Consider the following 15,772-nt stretch of genomic DNA (forward strand, 5'->3'; position numbering starts at 1 on the left):
GCGCGGAGAGAGGTAGGCGGCCCTCGTTTCCTCACGAAACTCCAGTCTCCCATCAGTTCAGCGGTATTGTCAACTACATTTTCATCAACGAACGCGCTCTACACCCCCCATAATCCATCACATTGGCGACACTCGTGAACAACGGATGTCGGCCACCGTTCGGCGGTCCTCATATGTCCCTCGACGGCCATCGTGATGCATTACTTAGGGAGAAGCGGAACGAGAGCGTGTAAGTACCACGCGTCGAAATTGTCGCACTGCGGTCCATATGATTCTTTGAATCGATGCGACACCGAAAAATCGCTCGTTTTGTTTTATGATGTCGTGTTGGTGCTGATATCGTGGTCCCTAGGACGTGCAATGAGTCTCGCAAGCGCAAGCTGCGCGAGCTTTACAAGTATACGGTCTACTTGGAGGTGCCCGACAAGTGGGCCACCAACACCCAGCTGGACCAACTTGAAGGTCGCTTTTTAGACGAGAACGACATTGAAAAGTAGGTTTTTTTCCTCCGTCTCTATTATTCGTCATTTTTGCAACATGGATTCACAAATTCCATGTTGTTATTGTCGTTCCATTCCACTGACCGCAGCCCTGCAGAGGTCGACGCTTCAATGATGCGACAACACTTCCATTCCCACACTCTGGACAGCAACCAACCTTACCATCGACACTACCCTTCGCACATCCTGGAAAGCCTGTGTTCTCCCCATTTGCGGGATCGTCGCCGTCTCCGCTTACTGGCGCCAGTCTGGAGGAGCAATTACGTGCAGCATCAGCCTCGCCGTCCGTTGTTTCGCAACCACTGCCACCTTCTGATGCACTGACACACAGCGACGAACATCGCACTTCGAGGCCATCATCAATCGCCCCCCCGGCAGGCACCCCGTCACCATCCCAGGCGTCCTTTGCAGAAGAGCGGGTTTCTAGCAAGGCCTCCACCACGGCGCAGCCCATCACCGAAGTACCGGGTGTCCAGGAAGTTGGAGTAGGAAGCTTGGTTGACCGAGAAGATCCTTCTGTTGATCCAAAATCTGTTGCTGATTCGGCCGTCGGAGACCAGGACGCGTCGACTATTCCTGCGGTGAATGAGAAGCCTAGGACACCCAAGGTTGTTCATCTCCCGTCGAAGGAGACTCAGGAATCACGATTGCAAGAGACGGAACGCAAACTGGACCACGTAGCGAACAAAGAACGGAGAGAGGATGAACGATTTACATTACCACAAAGCAACGGTCCAACCGAGATGGTCTCATCGCCGTCCTCGACGGTCGGACCGTACTCTCAAGCAACACCGCATGCGCCCCACCACTCTCCCGATACGAGCCCCGATACAGAAGCCTTCCACGACACTACCCACCCGCTCGAATCCAATGAGGATATTCTGGACCCTGCAGCACAGCAAGTGAAGGAAGACCACGAGCGCGCTTTACAGAAACAGATGAAGGAAGCTCGAGAACGCGCCCGTAGGCCCGATTCTCCGACATCAGACGTTGAAAAGCAAATCGAAGACGAGCAGGCTATACGCCTAGCACGAGATGGAAAGAGTCGACTTGGTGAATCGACAGACAATACAGGCCATTCACTGACGCAGGAAGCCGAACAGGTCATCAGTGAAAGTGATGTTGCACAGAGCACGAAGGAACAACCAGAGCATACGGCAGACTCACTTCCTACACCAACCACAACTGCACCCGAGCCATCTGTTCTGGATCGTGAAGCCACCGAGACCGTTATGGCGCAATCGAAGGAGAATCCGGCTGCAGACCACCCTACGCCTCCTGCTGATATCGATCTCGACATGACTCAAGCACCGGCAATGGCTCAGGAAGAGGCCACACTTGCGCAGACCTCGCCGCGCTGTGAGCGTATGACTACTCGTGTGTCTTCCGGTGCTATCCGCCAAAGATCGGTCTCAGAGATCATCAGCGAGCATGCAGCACAAAAGACGTTCCTGACACCACAGTCGAGTAACCTGTCTAGTCCCCAGCGCCCTCGACATCAGGACAGAAAGTCCATGGAGGTGTCAACAGTGGTGTTTGCGAAAAAGAACCCAGTCAAGTCTTACAAGACGACGCAAACCTACGACCAAGACTATGCATCGTTGCAAGGGGCTTCTGAGGATTCAAGTCGGGACTATCTCGAGGGCCTCTTCAAGTTCCAAGCTCATCATCCACCACGGTCCGTGCCCTTGCAAGAGCTCGTTGCGTCTGCTCGGAAAACTGTTTCTACAGCTGGCACCCTTGCTATGATTCGCGAAAACCAAGATTACAAGATACTAAAGCGTGTTTACCAGCTTCAGAATGCAAACCGATGGTCTTTGCGACAACTGCAAAAGTCTGCTGAACCGGAGCGTCCTTTCACACATCAAGATCTTCTTCTTCTGGAGATGAAATGGATGCAAACCGATTTCAAGGAAGAGAGAAAGTGGAAGCATGCTCTCGCAGCGACCCTTGCAGACTGGTGCGCCGAGTATGTTCACAGCAGCCCTGAAGAGCGCATAGCTCTTCGAGTTAAGACAAGCATTCCAAAGTCCATACTGGAATCCACAAACGACAACGATATGCACGATGCGCCGACACCAGATCTTGTACCTTCGGGCGCTCACGAAACCGAGAGCGAATCATACGCGGACGAGGACGAGCTTCTGACGCCGTTCCATGCCGACCCTCCTGCTGGTGTGTTCTCGCTTGGCTACAACGACGTCGTCATTAAGATCGATCGTACTCCGGCCAGCGATCACATGTTCCGCGAATTGCCGTTCTACGAACCCATGCTTGAAGGCGCTAGCGATGTTACGCCTTTTTCGATATCCGAACCTCCTATTCTTCCTGTCTCGAAGTTTGTAACTGGCAAGTTGGTTTCACAGATCAGAGGTCCACCTAGAAAGCGCAGCAGATACGACTATGATTCTGAAGACGAACCTTCCACACCGCCTAGCCGGGCTGGAACCTCTGCAGAGCACTCAATGCCCTCTACTCCAGGAAGAAGGCTGTTCTGTCGGAATGATCTTCCTCCTGAGATGACTGATGTTGCCCTGTTTAATGCCGAGAACAAGCATGTTCGAGACAGACTGCAGGCAGCGCACCAGTTCAGGCCACCGACTGAGTTCAACATGCCCTCAGTTGCTTTCTTCGAGAATAGAACTCCGTCGCAGTGGCTCTGGGAAGAAGATCAGAAGCTCCGTGCTCTCGTCAAGGAATACACCTTCAATTGGTCTTTGGTGGCGCAGCAGTTAGCATTGCCATCGAAATTTACTTCGGGGTCTGGGCGCCGCACGCCTTGGGAATGCTTTGAGCGCTGGGTACAGCTAGAAGGGTTACCTGCTGAGATGTCCAAGACGCAGTACTTCCGCACATACCAAGGTCGATTGGAGCAGGCAAATAAAGTCGTGTTTGCTCAATATCAGGCGCAGCAACAGCAACAGCAACAACAGTCTGGGGGACAAACACCAGGGCAGCCTCGGAGACGCCCTACGACCACACCAATTCGCGTGGAGAGGAGAAGAGAGAACCGCCACCTTGCCATTATCGATGGTATGCGCAAGCTCGCCCGAAAGCGGGAATCGGTCGCACATAAGCAAGCGGAATCGCAAAAGGCTGCGGCGCTCAGGAAGGCGCATGAGCCTGCGCCACCCAAGAACAATGTGCACACTCCGCAAGAGTTCAGCCGTCTCAAGTGGGAACGCGAAGAGAGGCTGAAGCAAAAGCAATTGCAACAGGAGATCGCCGTCAGAGTAAGTGCGGTTGGCGCCCTTGATGAGCAAGACACTAACAATTTGCAGAATCAGATGGCGGTGCAGCGCCAAGCTCAACATAACGCGCAGAACGGTGTCCCGAACGGCGTACCGCAAATGCAACGCAACGGCACACCCGGCGGCGCCAACTCCAACATGCCCGCGCAGATGGCTAACAACCCATCGCAACAGGCTCAGAATGCGGCAGCAATGGCAGCGCGAGCTCAGCAAAGCCAGCAAGGAATGCCAAACAACCTTGGCAATGCCAACATGACTGGTATGTCCATGGGCACACCCGGTGTTCCCCAGGCACAAATGCAGAGCAACATGCAGAACGGCCAGCGAATGGGACCTCCAGACCAGATGCGTATGGCGATGCAACGGAACCAATTCAACAGTCCGAACCAGCAGCAGTTTCACTTGCAACAGCAACAGCAACAGATGAGTATGGCGAACGCTCAGGGCATGAATATGAATGGCATTCCCAATGCGAACATGATGGCGTCAATGAGCAACCAAAACCTGAACGGAAACATGAACGCCTCCATGAATGGTATGCCCAACGGCGCCAGTTCTCCACGAGTGAACCAGGCAGCGCCAAACATGCAGCGTCCGAACGGAGCCAACGCAGGTGGCCACGTTCCTCAATATCTGCAACTGCAGAACACCATCAAGATGCAGCATCCGGATTGGACGCCAGAGCAGGTGCAGAAATCAGCTTCTGACCAGCTCCAGCGATACATGGCTAAGCAACGTGTGCAAGCAATGAACGCTGCGGCGGGCTCTCCAGGAATTTCATCGCCATCGCCGCAGATGGCCAACCAATTCATGCAGCAGAACGGCGGCATGGCTAACAGCCCGCCTGTCAATGCGGTTCAAAACTACCAGCAACAGTTGGTGCAGCAACAACGACTAATGAGCCAACAACGACAACCGCAACAGGCCGGCAGCCCGGGAATGAATGGACGACCACCGAGTAGAAGCGCAACACCACAAAACCCGCAGCAGATGCAGCAGAGTCCCGGCTTGGTACAAGCCCAGCCCAACCGACCTACCTGATCAGGCCATGGATGTCCTCTGCGAGGCGATCCTTTATCTTCGACGCCTGTTTTGCACTGTATATATCTTGTAATGTTCTTTCTTCTTTTTTTTGGCCTGGACGACAGTCGTGCGTGTATTCAAGCCTGTTCAGGCGATGCGCAGACGATGCAATAAGCATACATGTCAGGGGATATGTAAGCACGGTGTTGGCGGCGTTCAAAGTCGCGGGAGCTCGATATGGGTGGTCTGATGGGTGGGCAACAGTAGCTAGCGCAAGCGACATGTTTGATGGCCAAGAGGCTTGTCGAACTTTGAATACAATTCGCATCTGACATAAGTCAAGACCATGATCAGAGCATCCAATCGCATCCCTTGCTACTTTGATGTCAAGTATCAGCTTGGTTTCGCCAAAGCACTAGATATGAGTATTCTGCAAAAGCTCTCTTGGAAAACGCCTTGTTATTCGTAACAGCTAGACGTACTTACACGACATGCGTAACATTCATGGCCTCGACCCACGGCTTCCAGAACTCCTCGACGCCCCTCTCATACTGCCAGCCCGTCCAATCCGGGGTAGTCATCCCCCACGTATCCGTGAAGCCTTGGACTCCTGATCTGATCCTGTAACTACCCGCAACGCCCCACATCATCCAGCTAATGCCGTTCTCAACCGTGTACTCCTTGAGACAATTCTGGAGCGTATCGTTGAACAGCGTCTCGTCCTGTGCGGAGCCAAACTCGGAGATGATGACGGGCGTCTGGGCGACGGCAGGCGGACAGTCGTTTGTTACGTTGCATGCCGGCGGCGCGTCGATGCCGAGGGCATTCATGCCGTTGCGGTAGAACCCCGCTTTGATGATGTCGCAAGTACCCGTGTCGACGTCCTCGCTCATGCGGTACAGGTGCAGTTCCCAGACGAGTTTGTCGGCCCAGGCGTGGTCTTGCAGGTTGAACACGACGGGGTCGCGGCGCGCGGCGTCGCGGATCGCGGTGCATTTGTAGCAGGGGGCGGCCAGGATGTTCTTCCCGCTTGTCAGCGCGCTCAGATCCTGCCCGTACTGCATGCCGGACCAGATGATGAGGATGTCTGGGTTCGCGGTGTGGATGGCGTCAGCGCCGGCTGTCATGTTGCCCACCAGCGTGTCCCAGTTGTAGTACAGGTCTGTTTTGTTCCACGACTCGCGCAGCTCGTTGCGCAGCGACATGCTGACGATATTGGGGTGCTGTTTCGCCCAGTCGGCGACGTAGGAGATGCCGCGGCGCCAATGTGTGGCGTTGAAGTTGATGTCGTCGAACCAGGCGTTGCCGTCGATGTGGGAGCAGCACCATTGCGCTTTGCCGACGTGCACGTCGGGCGAGATGAAGATGCCCTTGGTGGCGGCCAGGTCAGCAATGTCGGACCAGATCTGGAATCGAGTCGTCTGAGATGTCCATCCGGGGTTCTTTGCGATGATCTCGTTGGTGACTTTCGTGCTGGGGTTTGTTAGTCGAGCCGAGCGTTGCAAGCAGCGGAGCCTGTGTGAACGAACCCGTTTACATAGCCTAGAGCATTGATGAGAGCAACCTCGAGAGGAACATCTGTTCCATTCCTGTCGTAAACTTGGTCGATCATTTCAATGGCATAACCCCTGCACATGTCAGCTGGAAGTTCTGTTTTCTGGCCCAGGTTCCACACATGCGGATGTAGTTCCAGCCAACACTTGCAATGTCGTCAAGAATCTCGTCCGCTGACGCCCACTCAAGGCCTTCTGGAATCATGGTTTCTCCTACACGGTTGTCAGTAATTGCTGTGGCCGACTTCCCGGGTGTACATACCAGACATGGGCCAATTGACACCCGCCCATGTTATCTTTTCTCCGCGACTGTCGACAATGTCTCTGCCCTGCGTACTGTACGGGCCGTGGAAGTTCGTCCCGTTGCTCTGCCTTTTAAGGTTGAGTGAGAAATGCGGGTTCTCAGCAGTGGGAGGCAGGTAGCCAGCAGACGCAGCAACGGCTGCAATTGCCGCTGCGAACATTAATTGTGGTCCCAGCATCTTGTCTTTCGTCCTCCTATAAGATGGAGTACTGGGGGAAATACATGCATCAGCAGGTAGCGTGCATTTTATATTCCCCACCTGACGATGTTCCCAGCATCGTAACCTGTATAGCCCTTCTAAGTTTTTCAGTTACTATCCTAATTGACGTAGATGTCTGCTGATCGCAATCGGGTTATCGGTCCATTACTGAGCGACGGACGGGCAATTACTGGGAAAGGTATACCGTCCGTCAGTGCACATGTGGGGAAGCGGTTGTCCAAGACTGAAAGGCGCTCTCCGTGTGGAGGATGAGCACTCGATTGCGGAGAAAACGCCGCGCTAGAGAGATTTGAGCCTCAGGGACCGGCATGGCTGCCGAGGTTGATCAGGGCCGGCTGTACACACAATCATGCAGTCGTCGCTACAATATTACCTTTGTGTTTCTTCTATTGGTGGATACATGGGTGGAAGTGTTGCTACGAAATGGAACGGCAGATATAGGTTTTCGCACGCGTTCTGTGATGGTTGCGGGCTCACAGCCGCAACTATGATCTGCAAGTCACATAAGTTACCAAATATCAGATTGAGCGTCACGACAGAGATGCGTGGATGCCCTCGATTGAGTGGTTGTTTTGGGGTGGTGTTTCTATAATTTTCCAAGTGCCAACTCATGTTGCGATTCGCAAGGACGATCAGCCGCCCACAGCTCCGTGCTGTGTGAATGGCCGTGACGCGGGGAAAATGTCACGATGCGGTCGCCAGACATCCTTGCAGTCCTTCCACCTCGTGTCAGCTCATCCGCGGAGCCACTGCACAACATGCGCCTCGCACGCAACAAACGGCAATTGGAAGGTTGAACGTAGTTTACATTTTGGTGTCTCATCTTGACGACGGAAAGTCGACCAGTGACAGAATACATGTACACCAGGACTCTCTTTACGCTCTCCAAACGCCGAATCCCCAACTGATGCCTCGAATGACCTCGGAGATCTCGTGGTGCCCATGTCGCACTATGCTTTTGTATACGCACTCAATGTCGGAGGTGGTGGGCTGCTTATTTGCCCTTGGGGTTGTTGAGCTGCTGCTCGTAGAACTTGGCCGGCCAGACGCCCTGTACAAAATCAGCCATTGATTTCACAACGCACCCGAAAGGAATGCTTACGTCGCTCTGCTGGGACGAGTGGTTGCCCTTGAAATGCTCCGAGTCGGGCCCTTTGTTGCTGCCACCCTCTTTCCTGCCCTCGTTGTCTGATGATGAGCCTGCATACGCGTTAGCACGTAGATCTCTGTTGGGGTCTACGCGACATGATTAGTACCTCGCATGCTTGCCTGGGCAGGCGTGTGTGTGGGGTGGCCTCCACCAGCAGAGAAGCGGTCTTCAATGTTCTGCACACCCTGTGTCTTGTAGGGGTTCGGGAACCAGTATTGGCGCATGTATAGGTAGTAGCCGAAGCCGACGGCGCCGCCAGCCATGAAGATCTTGGGTACCGAGAGGGGAGACATTGTGTGTGGTGTTGTGCTGTGTGGTGTTGTGTGTGGTGCGTGACGTGCGGTTGTGGTGAGAGGTACGGTGGTGAGAGCTCGGGAAGGCCTGGAATGCAAGATGTGATGAGTAAGGGTACTAAGGGTAGATAGAGGGTGTGGACGACGTCAGAGTCCTGGAGCTTGGGGAATTGCAGGTGATGTTACTCGGCTCTCAGGCCAATGGTACGGCAGCGGAAGGGCGTCGCAGTTATTCGGTCTGCTCGAATGGTGTCGTCATGTCGACGACGCCCTACGTAAAGCTTCGTGGAGCTGGGACCTTGGGCGAAAGCCGTTAGAGCAGGCTGCGTTTCAGCCGCATGTGTGGCTGACTGTGGCTGCGAATTTGGCGGAGACATGGGCTGGGGTCTCCTGGAACAGCAATTGGACACGCAACCAACTCGACAATCACCCCTTGCGCTTGCACCAATTGCTGAGGGACGAGGCCGTCACTCGTTTCCTTGCGCAGGCTCAGAGCGACCTCCATGACGATACGGCAGGAGCAGATTTGGGAAGCAGTGACCGCGACAGCCTCCCAACACCATGGACGGCGATCCAGCCGTTGAACCAGAACTCGATGGCTTCAGCCGCGTGCTGCCATTGCCATACCGCGTGGCCCTGATCATCGTGCTAGGTACGTCTGGTCAGAATCCGCCCGCCAGATGCGCATGCTAACCACCCACAGGTATCTGGGCATGGGGTCTCAACCTGCACTACCTCTCTCTGATCCGCATCGACGTCCCCTCGCTCATTCGCTATCCTTCGCGCTCTTCGCCGCACCACCTCCCACACCACCTCTCCTGCTACCGCATTGCGACCTTCCTCTCCATCCCGCTCGCCTTCTCCCTTCTTCTGTTCTGGACCCTCACGAACGGCAGCCCAGCAGACATCGCAGCATGGGACATCCTCCCGAACCTATACCTCCTCGTGCTGGTAGTGGGCTTCATTGCACCGCTCCCCTTCGTCTCGCGCGCAGGACGTAGCCGTACACTTGCGACCCTGAAACGAATAAGCATCGGCGGGATCGCAGAAGCCGCCGACGGCAAATTTGGCGACATCCTGCTCGCTGATGCACTCACATCCTATGCCAAAGTCCTGGGCGACCTCTTTGTGTCGCTCTGCATGTTCTTCTCCTCCTCGCACAGCAGCACCGGCCCTCCGAACCGAAGTTGCGGCGGTGCCTTCTGGGTACCCTTCATCATCAGCATTCCTTCGCTGATTCGCCTGCGACAATGCATAACAGAGTACTTTCGCGTCCAGCGCGCAAACGCACAGACGGGTCAACCCTCCAAAGCAACAGGGTGGGGTGGGGTGCACCTCGCCAACGCGCTGAAATACAGCACCGCATTCCCAGTCATCATACTCAGCGCCCTGCAGCGCACGCCAGCGCCAGAGAAATACGGGGTCAGTGAGGCAACGCTTTTTAGAATGTGGATGGTGGCCGTGGTGATGAATTCTGGCTACAGTTTTTACTGGGACATTGCCCGCGATTGGGACCTCACGCTGTTCTCGCCGGTGCGCAACAACCCCGAACACCCCTACGGATTGCGACGGCACCGGTATTTCCACGCCAAGGAATTCTACTACGCCGCGATCGTCATAGACGCTCTGCTAAGGTGCACGTGGAGTCTCAAGCTCTCGCCCCATCTAGACCATTTTAATGATCTCGAGGGTGGGATATTTACCATGGAAGTGCTCGAGGTGTTGAGGCGATGGGTATGGATCTTCTTCAGAGTTGAAACAGAGTGGGGTGAGTACAACTACATCTACTATGCTTTCAAAGAGCAGGTCCTTGAGTGTGAGAATGCTAATGAGCGACAGTGCGTACCCACCGTGGTCCAGCTCCAGATGATATCCTGCTCGGCGATGTAAACTCGAATCGATACGATGACAGTGAAACAGATCGCTCAGATTAGCATTGAACAGGGAAAGTGTCATCGCACATGAGATGAACCCATCTGCAAGTTTATTAGGCAAAAAGAGCAAGAATGCTTCCTTCACATATATATATGCCGTGACTGTAGTCACGTCATGTTATCGTCTGATCTATGCCAGCATGCCTCCGAGCAAAAATTAGATACCCATAGACTAGACCTTTACTTTGCAATGATACCCATGTCGCATAGTTCGACCCCCACAGTTGAAAACGACACGAAATTAGCACCGCTCAGTATAACCACAAATACCACTCAACCAACCCAACCAATGTTCATCACTTCCACCAAACATCTTTCTCAAAAACCCTGACACCCTCCCAGTTGACCCAGCTCCGCCCCCAACGAAACTCCCCCTCTAGCCGCCACTCATCCTGCCCACCCGCCTCTCTGGTCTCCACCTCATCCCGCCGAGCAGACACGCGCGTCAAGCGGCACAATCCCATATCGTCCAGTACCCGCCCATCCACGGCTCCAGATCTCTTCCCCGTCTCCCCTCCGCGCGACGTTTGGGGGTCAGACTGAGTGTGTGGCGCCCAGAACTTGCGTACGCTTCGAGGCATGTGGAGATGGCGTTTTACGTCTTTGATGATGTTGCTGGGGTGGAGTTTTGGTTTCTGCGGTTCCTGCGGGTAGGGGCTCTTTGGGCGGCGGTGCTGCGGATGTTCGGGTTTTGGTGGGGCTGTGGGTTGGAGGTGGAATTTGAGGGCCATGGCGGTGGTGATGGTGGTGGTGGGATGTTCGGTGTGTGTTTTGGTGGAGTTTGGAGCTGAAGCCTTTGTGCGGGATTTCTGGATCTTGATGTGGAAGCTCTGCTGTGTAGAGCTGAGAGGAAGTTGAGATAGATTGGGTTTATGTGTGTTGTTGATTTTGCTGGATTTTTCGAAATGTGGTTCAGTCTCCTTGGGATGGCGGTGAACCAGATATCTGTCGTTGCTGAACCATGACTATATTTCCAAACACCATGTTTCGCAACGGCGAGCATACAATTGAGCGGGAGATATCGCATTGTTATCCTTCCTTCGCCCAATTACGTGAGTGCCGCCGGGATAATGTATGGTAAACCATAGTTGTATAGACAATTCAAGCGACCCATAAAAACCAACACCAACCATACACGGTTGTTTTCAGTCTGCAAATAATTTCTTATAGTCAAATAAGGTATCATGAGCAGAAAAAGACAGGAGAATATCAAGTCTCGAAGTTCTGTCGACTACATACCGCATTCCGATTGCAAAGAGGTCTTGTCTGATATCGATCTTGGCGTACGTGCAAGTACCAGAGCTAGCGGAAGGAAGCGGTGAAACAAAAAGAAGCAGTAATAATTACATGAATGAGTCGAGTAAGATTCGAACCTGCAAAAAAATGGTAGCTTCTCTTTGATTGAGCGTGTCATCCTTAGTGCAGGGGCCATGCTAATCTTCTCTGTATCGTTTCAAATTGACCATATGCCCGAAGGCAAAAGAACGCCGAATATTTAACAATATGTCCTAATAACGCCTATACAATGTTGTGCCAGAGGGGCCTCGGGATGACTTTGAGGCACAAGGCAGCAGTGGTCACGTGGGTTGCACCTGGTCTGTGTCAGTGTCAGTGCAGGATCTATGGCTTGAACTTTACTCAATTCGGAGGTGTGCAACCTCATCCCTCCTGTACATCCGGGTTCTTCCTTTTGCTAAGCCCTCCATCCAAAATCATCTCCTGTCGCACATTCAGCTGAGCGTCCAGGTCGTTTATCGAGATATCGACATGTATTTGTCCGCTCATGAAACCGGCGCCCATCGCATACTCAATTGCTTCAGTGATGTCTTCTCCCTGACCCACCCGGCCGGCGAGGTGCTGCCTGTGGTGTATTTCACTGTGATTTTCCGCCCAATCTCTAGCCTCGTCTTTCTTGCATCATCCTCATGTGGCGCTCCTGTAGTTTTTGTAGCCGCTTTGTCGCCTTCTTTGCATTCGTGTGCGACGCTGACCCAGCCTGGCGAGATCATGTTCACTCTAATACCCCAGCGCTGGCAAGACACCGCCATGGCCTGCGTCAAACCTAGAAGTCCAGCCTTTGTTGAGCCATAGCATTCGCAATCAGTATCTGACTGGTGAGCTCGGAAAGAGGAGATGTGGAGGATGGAGCCGCCCTCGTCAGATTTGTCTTCACCATGCAGGTCATCTTGAAGATCCTTGAATTCTGCTTGTCATTTGGTGTCTTTGCCGCGTTCAACACCTTTCTGCTCAACGTTCCTTTGCCTTTATTTTGTGGGCTCTGAGCTTTCATGGACGGGATCACAGCTTGGCTCACCCAAAACGGCGCGCTCAGGTTGGTGTCAATCTACGCTTGCCATTGCTCAACTGTGGTTACGTTTTCCATGGTTCCGTTACCAGCCGTGAAGAAAGCAGGCGCAATACCTACACGCTCAGGTTACCTCGTATTCGAATTGTTTACTGATCAGATCAGAATCCCTGCGTTATTCACCAAAACATCAGCTCTGCCACGAAATAACTCTGCAGCTTTAGACGCAGCCGCATGTATCTCTTCTGGGCTTCGAAGATTTGCCGTCGCTTGGCCGACGCGCGGAACATACGCAGACAGATGTTTGGCGGTCACATATTCACATATTCGAGCTCGTCGCCACCAATGTCAATGAGGTAAACGCGGTGGGGAAGTGGCTGCGAGAGAAGATACCGCGCTGCGACACGCCCGATACCGCGGGCACCACCCGTTATTATGATGTTTTTGCTCTTTGTATTGACCATCTTGACGCTCTTCAGTACAGGTCGCGGATAACCTAGACGAGTCGACTGTTACTATAGCAACAACAAGTACTCAACTCTTCATCTGGGGTAGATAAGGCGGGCGGAGGAGAAAATGAGCGCATTACACGACTTCGATTATGTATTGCTAAAAGCAGGATCGACGGGATGCATCGTGAGATGCACGTAAGTTGTCACATTTACGTCAGGCCGCGGTCTGAGCTGCCCAGGATGCATGAACAGCATCAGTACATCTGCCAATGCAGCCTGATCATACTAAGCTCATTTTCTCTAACGTGGTCACGGTGGATTTCAATCATATTTGAGAATTGAAACGCCTTACTTATTGGGGTATCTACCACCAACGCCACGCTTGCAATGTCCCAGAGCAAATGCCGAGATTCCAAATCAAACAACGACAAATTTATACGTGCCAATTGCTCATTTGAGCATCACGTCAACAGCATCCATGTCTTCCAGCTCAGTATCCTGCACAGTATCCATTGGCGACAAGCGCTCTCCATCGAACATAAGCGTCACAGGCTGCGTCTTTGGTATGTTGCGTTTTGTTCTAAACGCATCTGCGAGTTGTTCGAACGTGGTGTCAGGTTTCACTTGTATCTTTACGTCTTCCATTCCCTTCGCCTTCAGGTACAGGCGGTACTTTTGCGCTACAGGTGTGGGTTCAGGTGTAGGCTCGCGCTCCTCGACAACAGGGTATGGCTCTGCTGCTTTTCGTGCCGCTTCAGCCTCTGCGGCAAGCTCTCGCTTGTGCTGTGCAAGTGTCTCGTCCGTCCATGCCTCGACATGTACTTTGGGTAAGTTTGTTTCGTCATATATGTTCGACTCATCGCCTTCTATGGAAACGTTTCCGTGATCATCTACTCTGATGCCCAGGCGTTTTATGGTGGTGCTGTCGTATAATCGAATCCCTCGCCATGTGAAGAAAATATTCCGTGTCATCTCGGGCGTGAACTTCTGCCTCGCGCACCAAGCCTCGCGAGGTTTTTCGATTGTACTGTCTATACGCACTTTGACCATCAGGGGCGCTGTGTCTGGCAGTTCTGAGGCGATGAAAAGCTGCGCAACTGGTGCTTTGCTCCCACTTGCCGCTGCCGCTCTCTTCGCTGCAGCGCGAGCGCGTGCCCTTACTTCTATGGCTGCGATCTCTGGATCTTGGATCTCCTCCAAACCATCGTCGTCTAAGGGCAGACCCTTTGATGGACGTCCCGCCATGTCATGCTTTGAGTCGACGCCGTACGGTGCATCGTCCCAATTGTCCCCGAAAGACTTCGATTTGTAGTCGGAACCGTCGCCTTCGTCGTCCGAGTCACCCAAGTCGACAATAACAGGTCGCGGTTTCGAGTCTCGTGACGACGTGGATCTCGCAAGGGTATCGTACCGCGCCGCGAGAGAGTTTGGTGGTATTGCTGGTGCTGTGGGGGAGAGGGGAGTCCTGCTTCGTCTGATGGCGGTCAGCTACGCCCGGCAAGGTGCACGAGGAAGGCAAACTCACGCTCTGTCTTCTGATCTGGTTACCCTTCCAGAGCCCCCAGAGCCACTTTGAGGCAAAAGAGGCTCATTATAGTCTGTCGACACTCTACGTCTCTTGCTCTTCTTCTCCTGTGTCTCAGCTTGTTTGCGCTTTTGCTGTTCTTCGGCTTTTCGTTGCGCCTCAGCTTGTTTTCTCTTGACTTCCTCTTTCTGCCTGTTCTCTTCTGCGACTATGTCCTTGAATTCGTTGGAGTGGCTAAATATGTCCTCGCTCTCCTTCTTTGCAGCATCTTGCCAGGCTGCTCGCTTGAAAAGAGACCGCTTCTTTGGTGCAGGGGCGCCTGAAGTGGTTTCCATCATCTCAGATGCATATGAGCGGGCAGTGGTGTGTCCAAGTCAGCGCAGATAAAAAGGCGTGGAGCAGTTTTGGTGTGTTTGTCCAGCATGGTGAGGTGCAGGCGCAGCATTGACGCGCGATCACGTTCTTCGCGACTGCATTGTGGAGAAAGGTCCGTGCACGTCGGTGCCTTCACCTTGCACGCCAACCACAGCTTGATCGTCACGACACCTGCAGTTAAACATCAGTGCTTGGATAGACAGTACCAAGTCAAAATAGACCAGAAATCTTGTAAGCTAGACTTGATGCAGCCCGTAGGTTTAGCTCTGACGTTGTTTATAGAATTTTCCTCCCACAAACACCACATTCGTCGACCATGTCTCAAAGCCCAGCGCCAGAGAGCAACGGCGACTCGAGGGACCCCAGCGGCTTCTTGAGCGAGATCATCGGTGCTCCTGTCACTGTCAAGCTGAACTCTGGCATCGTGTACAAAGGTGTGCCAGCACGTGATTACACACCACACGTCTAGCTAACCGCTCTTCAGGTGACCTTCAGTCTGTCGATGGCTACATGAACATTGCTCTCGAGCGATGTAAGGAGGTTTCAGAGGGGCGTGTCACCCGTAACTGGGGTGATGCGTTTGTACGAGGCAACAACGGTATGCAGACAGCGTCCGTTGAGTTGTCATGAAGCTAACATTGTGCAGTCACATACATCTGCGCCGACAACGCATGACAAAACTCCCAAAGAGCCTTAGTAGGTGGATATACGTAGCCACACTTTTGAATGACGGCACCACGAAGATACCATATCCGTACTATCAATGAACAAGTTCCATTGATCGATCGCACGGAGTGATTGTTATTTGGTATTTGCCAAATGCCAATCCAGCATCCCGGAACTACTGTTTGCTGGTTTCTACTAAAGCAAAGCACTCTCGATTCCAT

At 53.2% G+C, this 15,772-nt stretch overlaps 8 protein-coding genes across 9 annotated transcripts, besides 2 other annotated features; 3 read left to right on the top strand and 5 right to left on the bottom strand.

The window, feature by feature from the left end:
* Positions 1–173: 173 nt before the first annotated feature.
* Positions 174–4,792, top strand: EKO05_0008239 (RNA polymerase II transcription elongation factor SpEAF; the record flags this gene model as incomplete). The annotated part of the gene is made up of 4 exons (XM_038941488.1): positions 174–229; positions 353–493; positions 598–3,733; positions 3,782–4,792. The coding sequence occupies 4 exons, from the start codon at positions 174–176 to the stop codon at positions 4,790–4,792; spliced, it is 4,344 nt and encodes a 1,447-aa protein (XP_038796695.1).
* A 332-nt stretch (positions 4,793–5,124) lies between these two features.
* On the bottom strand, positions 5,125–6,809 carry EKO05_0008240 (uncharacterized protein; the record flags this gene model as incomplete). Its single annotated transcript, XM_059637248.1, has 5 exons — positions 5,125–5,149; positions 5,261–6,247; positions 6,304–6,402; positions 6,450–6,540; positions 6,590–6,809. The coding sequence occupies 5 exons, from the start codon at positions 6,807–6,809 to the stop codon at positions 5,125–5,127; spliced, it is 1,422 nt and encodes a 473-aa protein (XP_059493231.1).
* Positions 6,810–7,845: 1,036 nt separating this feature from the next.
* EKO05_0008241 (uncharacterized protein) lies at positions 7,846–8,294 on the bottom strand (the record flags this gene model as incomplete). Its single annotated transcript, XM_038941333.1, has 3 exons — positions 7,846–7,902; positions 7,954–8,051; positions 8,108–8,294. 3 exons carry the CDS (start codon positions 8,292–8,294, stop codon positions 7,846–7,848), a joined length of 342 nt encoding a protein of 113 aa, XP_038796697.1.
* Positions 8,295–8,352: a tandem repeat.
* Positions 8,353–8,855: 503 nt separating this feature from the next.
* On the top strand, positions 8,856–10,228 carry EKO05_0008242 (protein-ER retention protein; the record flags this gene model as incomplete). 2 transcript variants are annotated; one of them, XM_059637249.1, is made up of 3 exons in its annotated part: positions 8,856–8,946; positions 8,998–10,062; positions 10,134–10,228. In XM_059637249.1, the coding sequence occupies 3 exons, from the start codon at positions 8,856–8,858 to the stop codon at positions 10,226–10,228; spliced, it is 1,251 nt and encodes a 416-aa protein (XP_059493232.1). The 2 variants fall into 2 exon arrangements, with proteins under 2 accessions (XP_059493232.1, XP_038796698.1); XM_038941462.2 differs by having other exon boundaries at positions 8,998–10,228.
* Positions 10,229–10,524: 296 nt separating this feature from the next.
* EKO05_0008243 (uncharacterized protein) lies at positions 10,525–10,959 on the bottom strand (the record flags this gene model as incomplete). Its single annotated transcript, XM_038946480.1, has 1 exon — positions 10,525–10,959. The coding sequence occupies one exon, from the start codon at positions 10,957–10,959 to the stop codon at positions 10,525–10,527; it is 435 nt and encodes a 144-aa protein (XP_038796699.1).
* Positions 10,959–11,006: a tandem repeat.
* A 453-nt stretch (positions 11,007–11,459) lies between these two features.
* EKO05_0008244 (uncharacterized protein) lies at positions 11,460–11,660 on the bottom strand (the record flags this gene model as incomplete). Its single annotated transcript, XM_059637250.1, has 1 exon — positions 11,460–11,660. One exon carries the CDS (start codon positions 11,658–11,660, stop codon positions 11,460–11,462), a length of 201 nt encoding a protein of 66 aa, XP_059493233.1.
* A 1,775-nt stretch (positions 11,661–13,435) lies between these two features.
* Positions 13,436–14,848, bottom strand: EKO05_0008245 (uncharacterized protein; the record flags this gene model as incomplete). The annotated part of the gene is made up of 2 exons (XM_038941184.1): positions 13,436–14,459; positions 14,511–14,848. 2 exons carry the CDS (start codon positions 14,846–14,848, stop codon positions 13,436–13,438), a joined length of 1,362 nt encoding a protein of 453 aa, XP_038796700.1.
* Positions 14,849–15,201: 353 nt separating this feature from the next.
* EKO05_0008246 (U4/U6-U5 snRNP complex subunit lsm6) lies at positions 15,202–15,560 on the top strand (the record flags this gene model as incomplete). The annotated part of the gene is made up of 3 exons (XM_038941401.1): positions 15,202–15,319; positions 15,370–15,483; positions 15,532–15,560. 3 exons carry the CDS (start codon positions 15,202–15,204, stop codon positions 15,558–15,560), a joined length of 261 nt encoding a protein of 86 aa, XP_038796701.1.
* Positions 15,561–15,772: the final 212 nt, after the last annotated feature.

This window comes from Ascochyta rabiei, chromosome 14 (assembly GCF_004011695.2).
Source record: "Ascochyta rabiei chromosome 14, complete sequence".
In the NCBI taxonomy this organism is placed as follows: Eukaryota; Fungi; Ascomycota; class Dothideomycetes; order Pleosporales; family Didymellaceae; genus Ascochyta; species Ascochyta rabiei.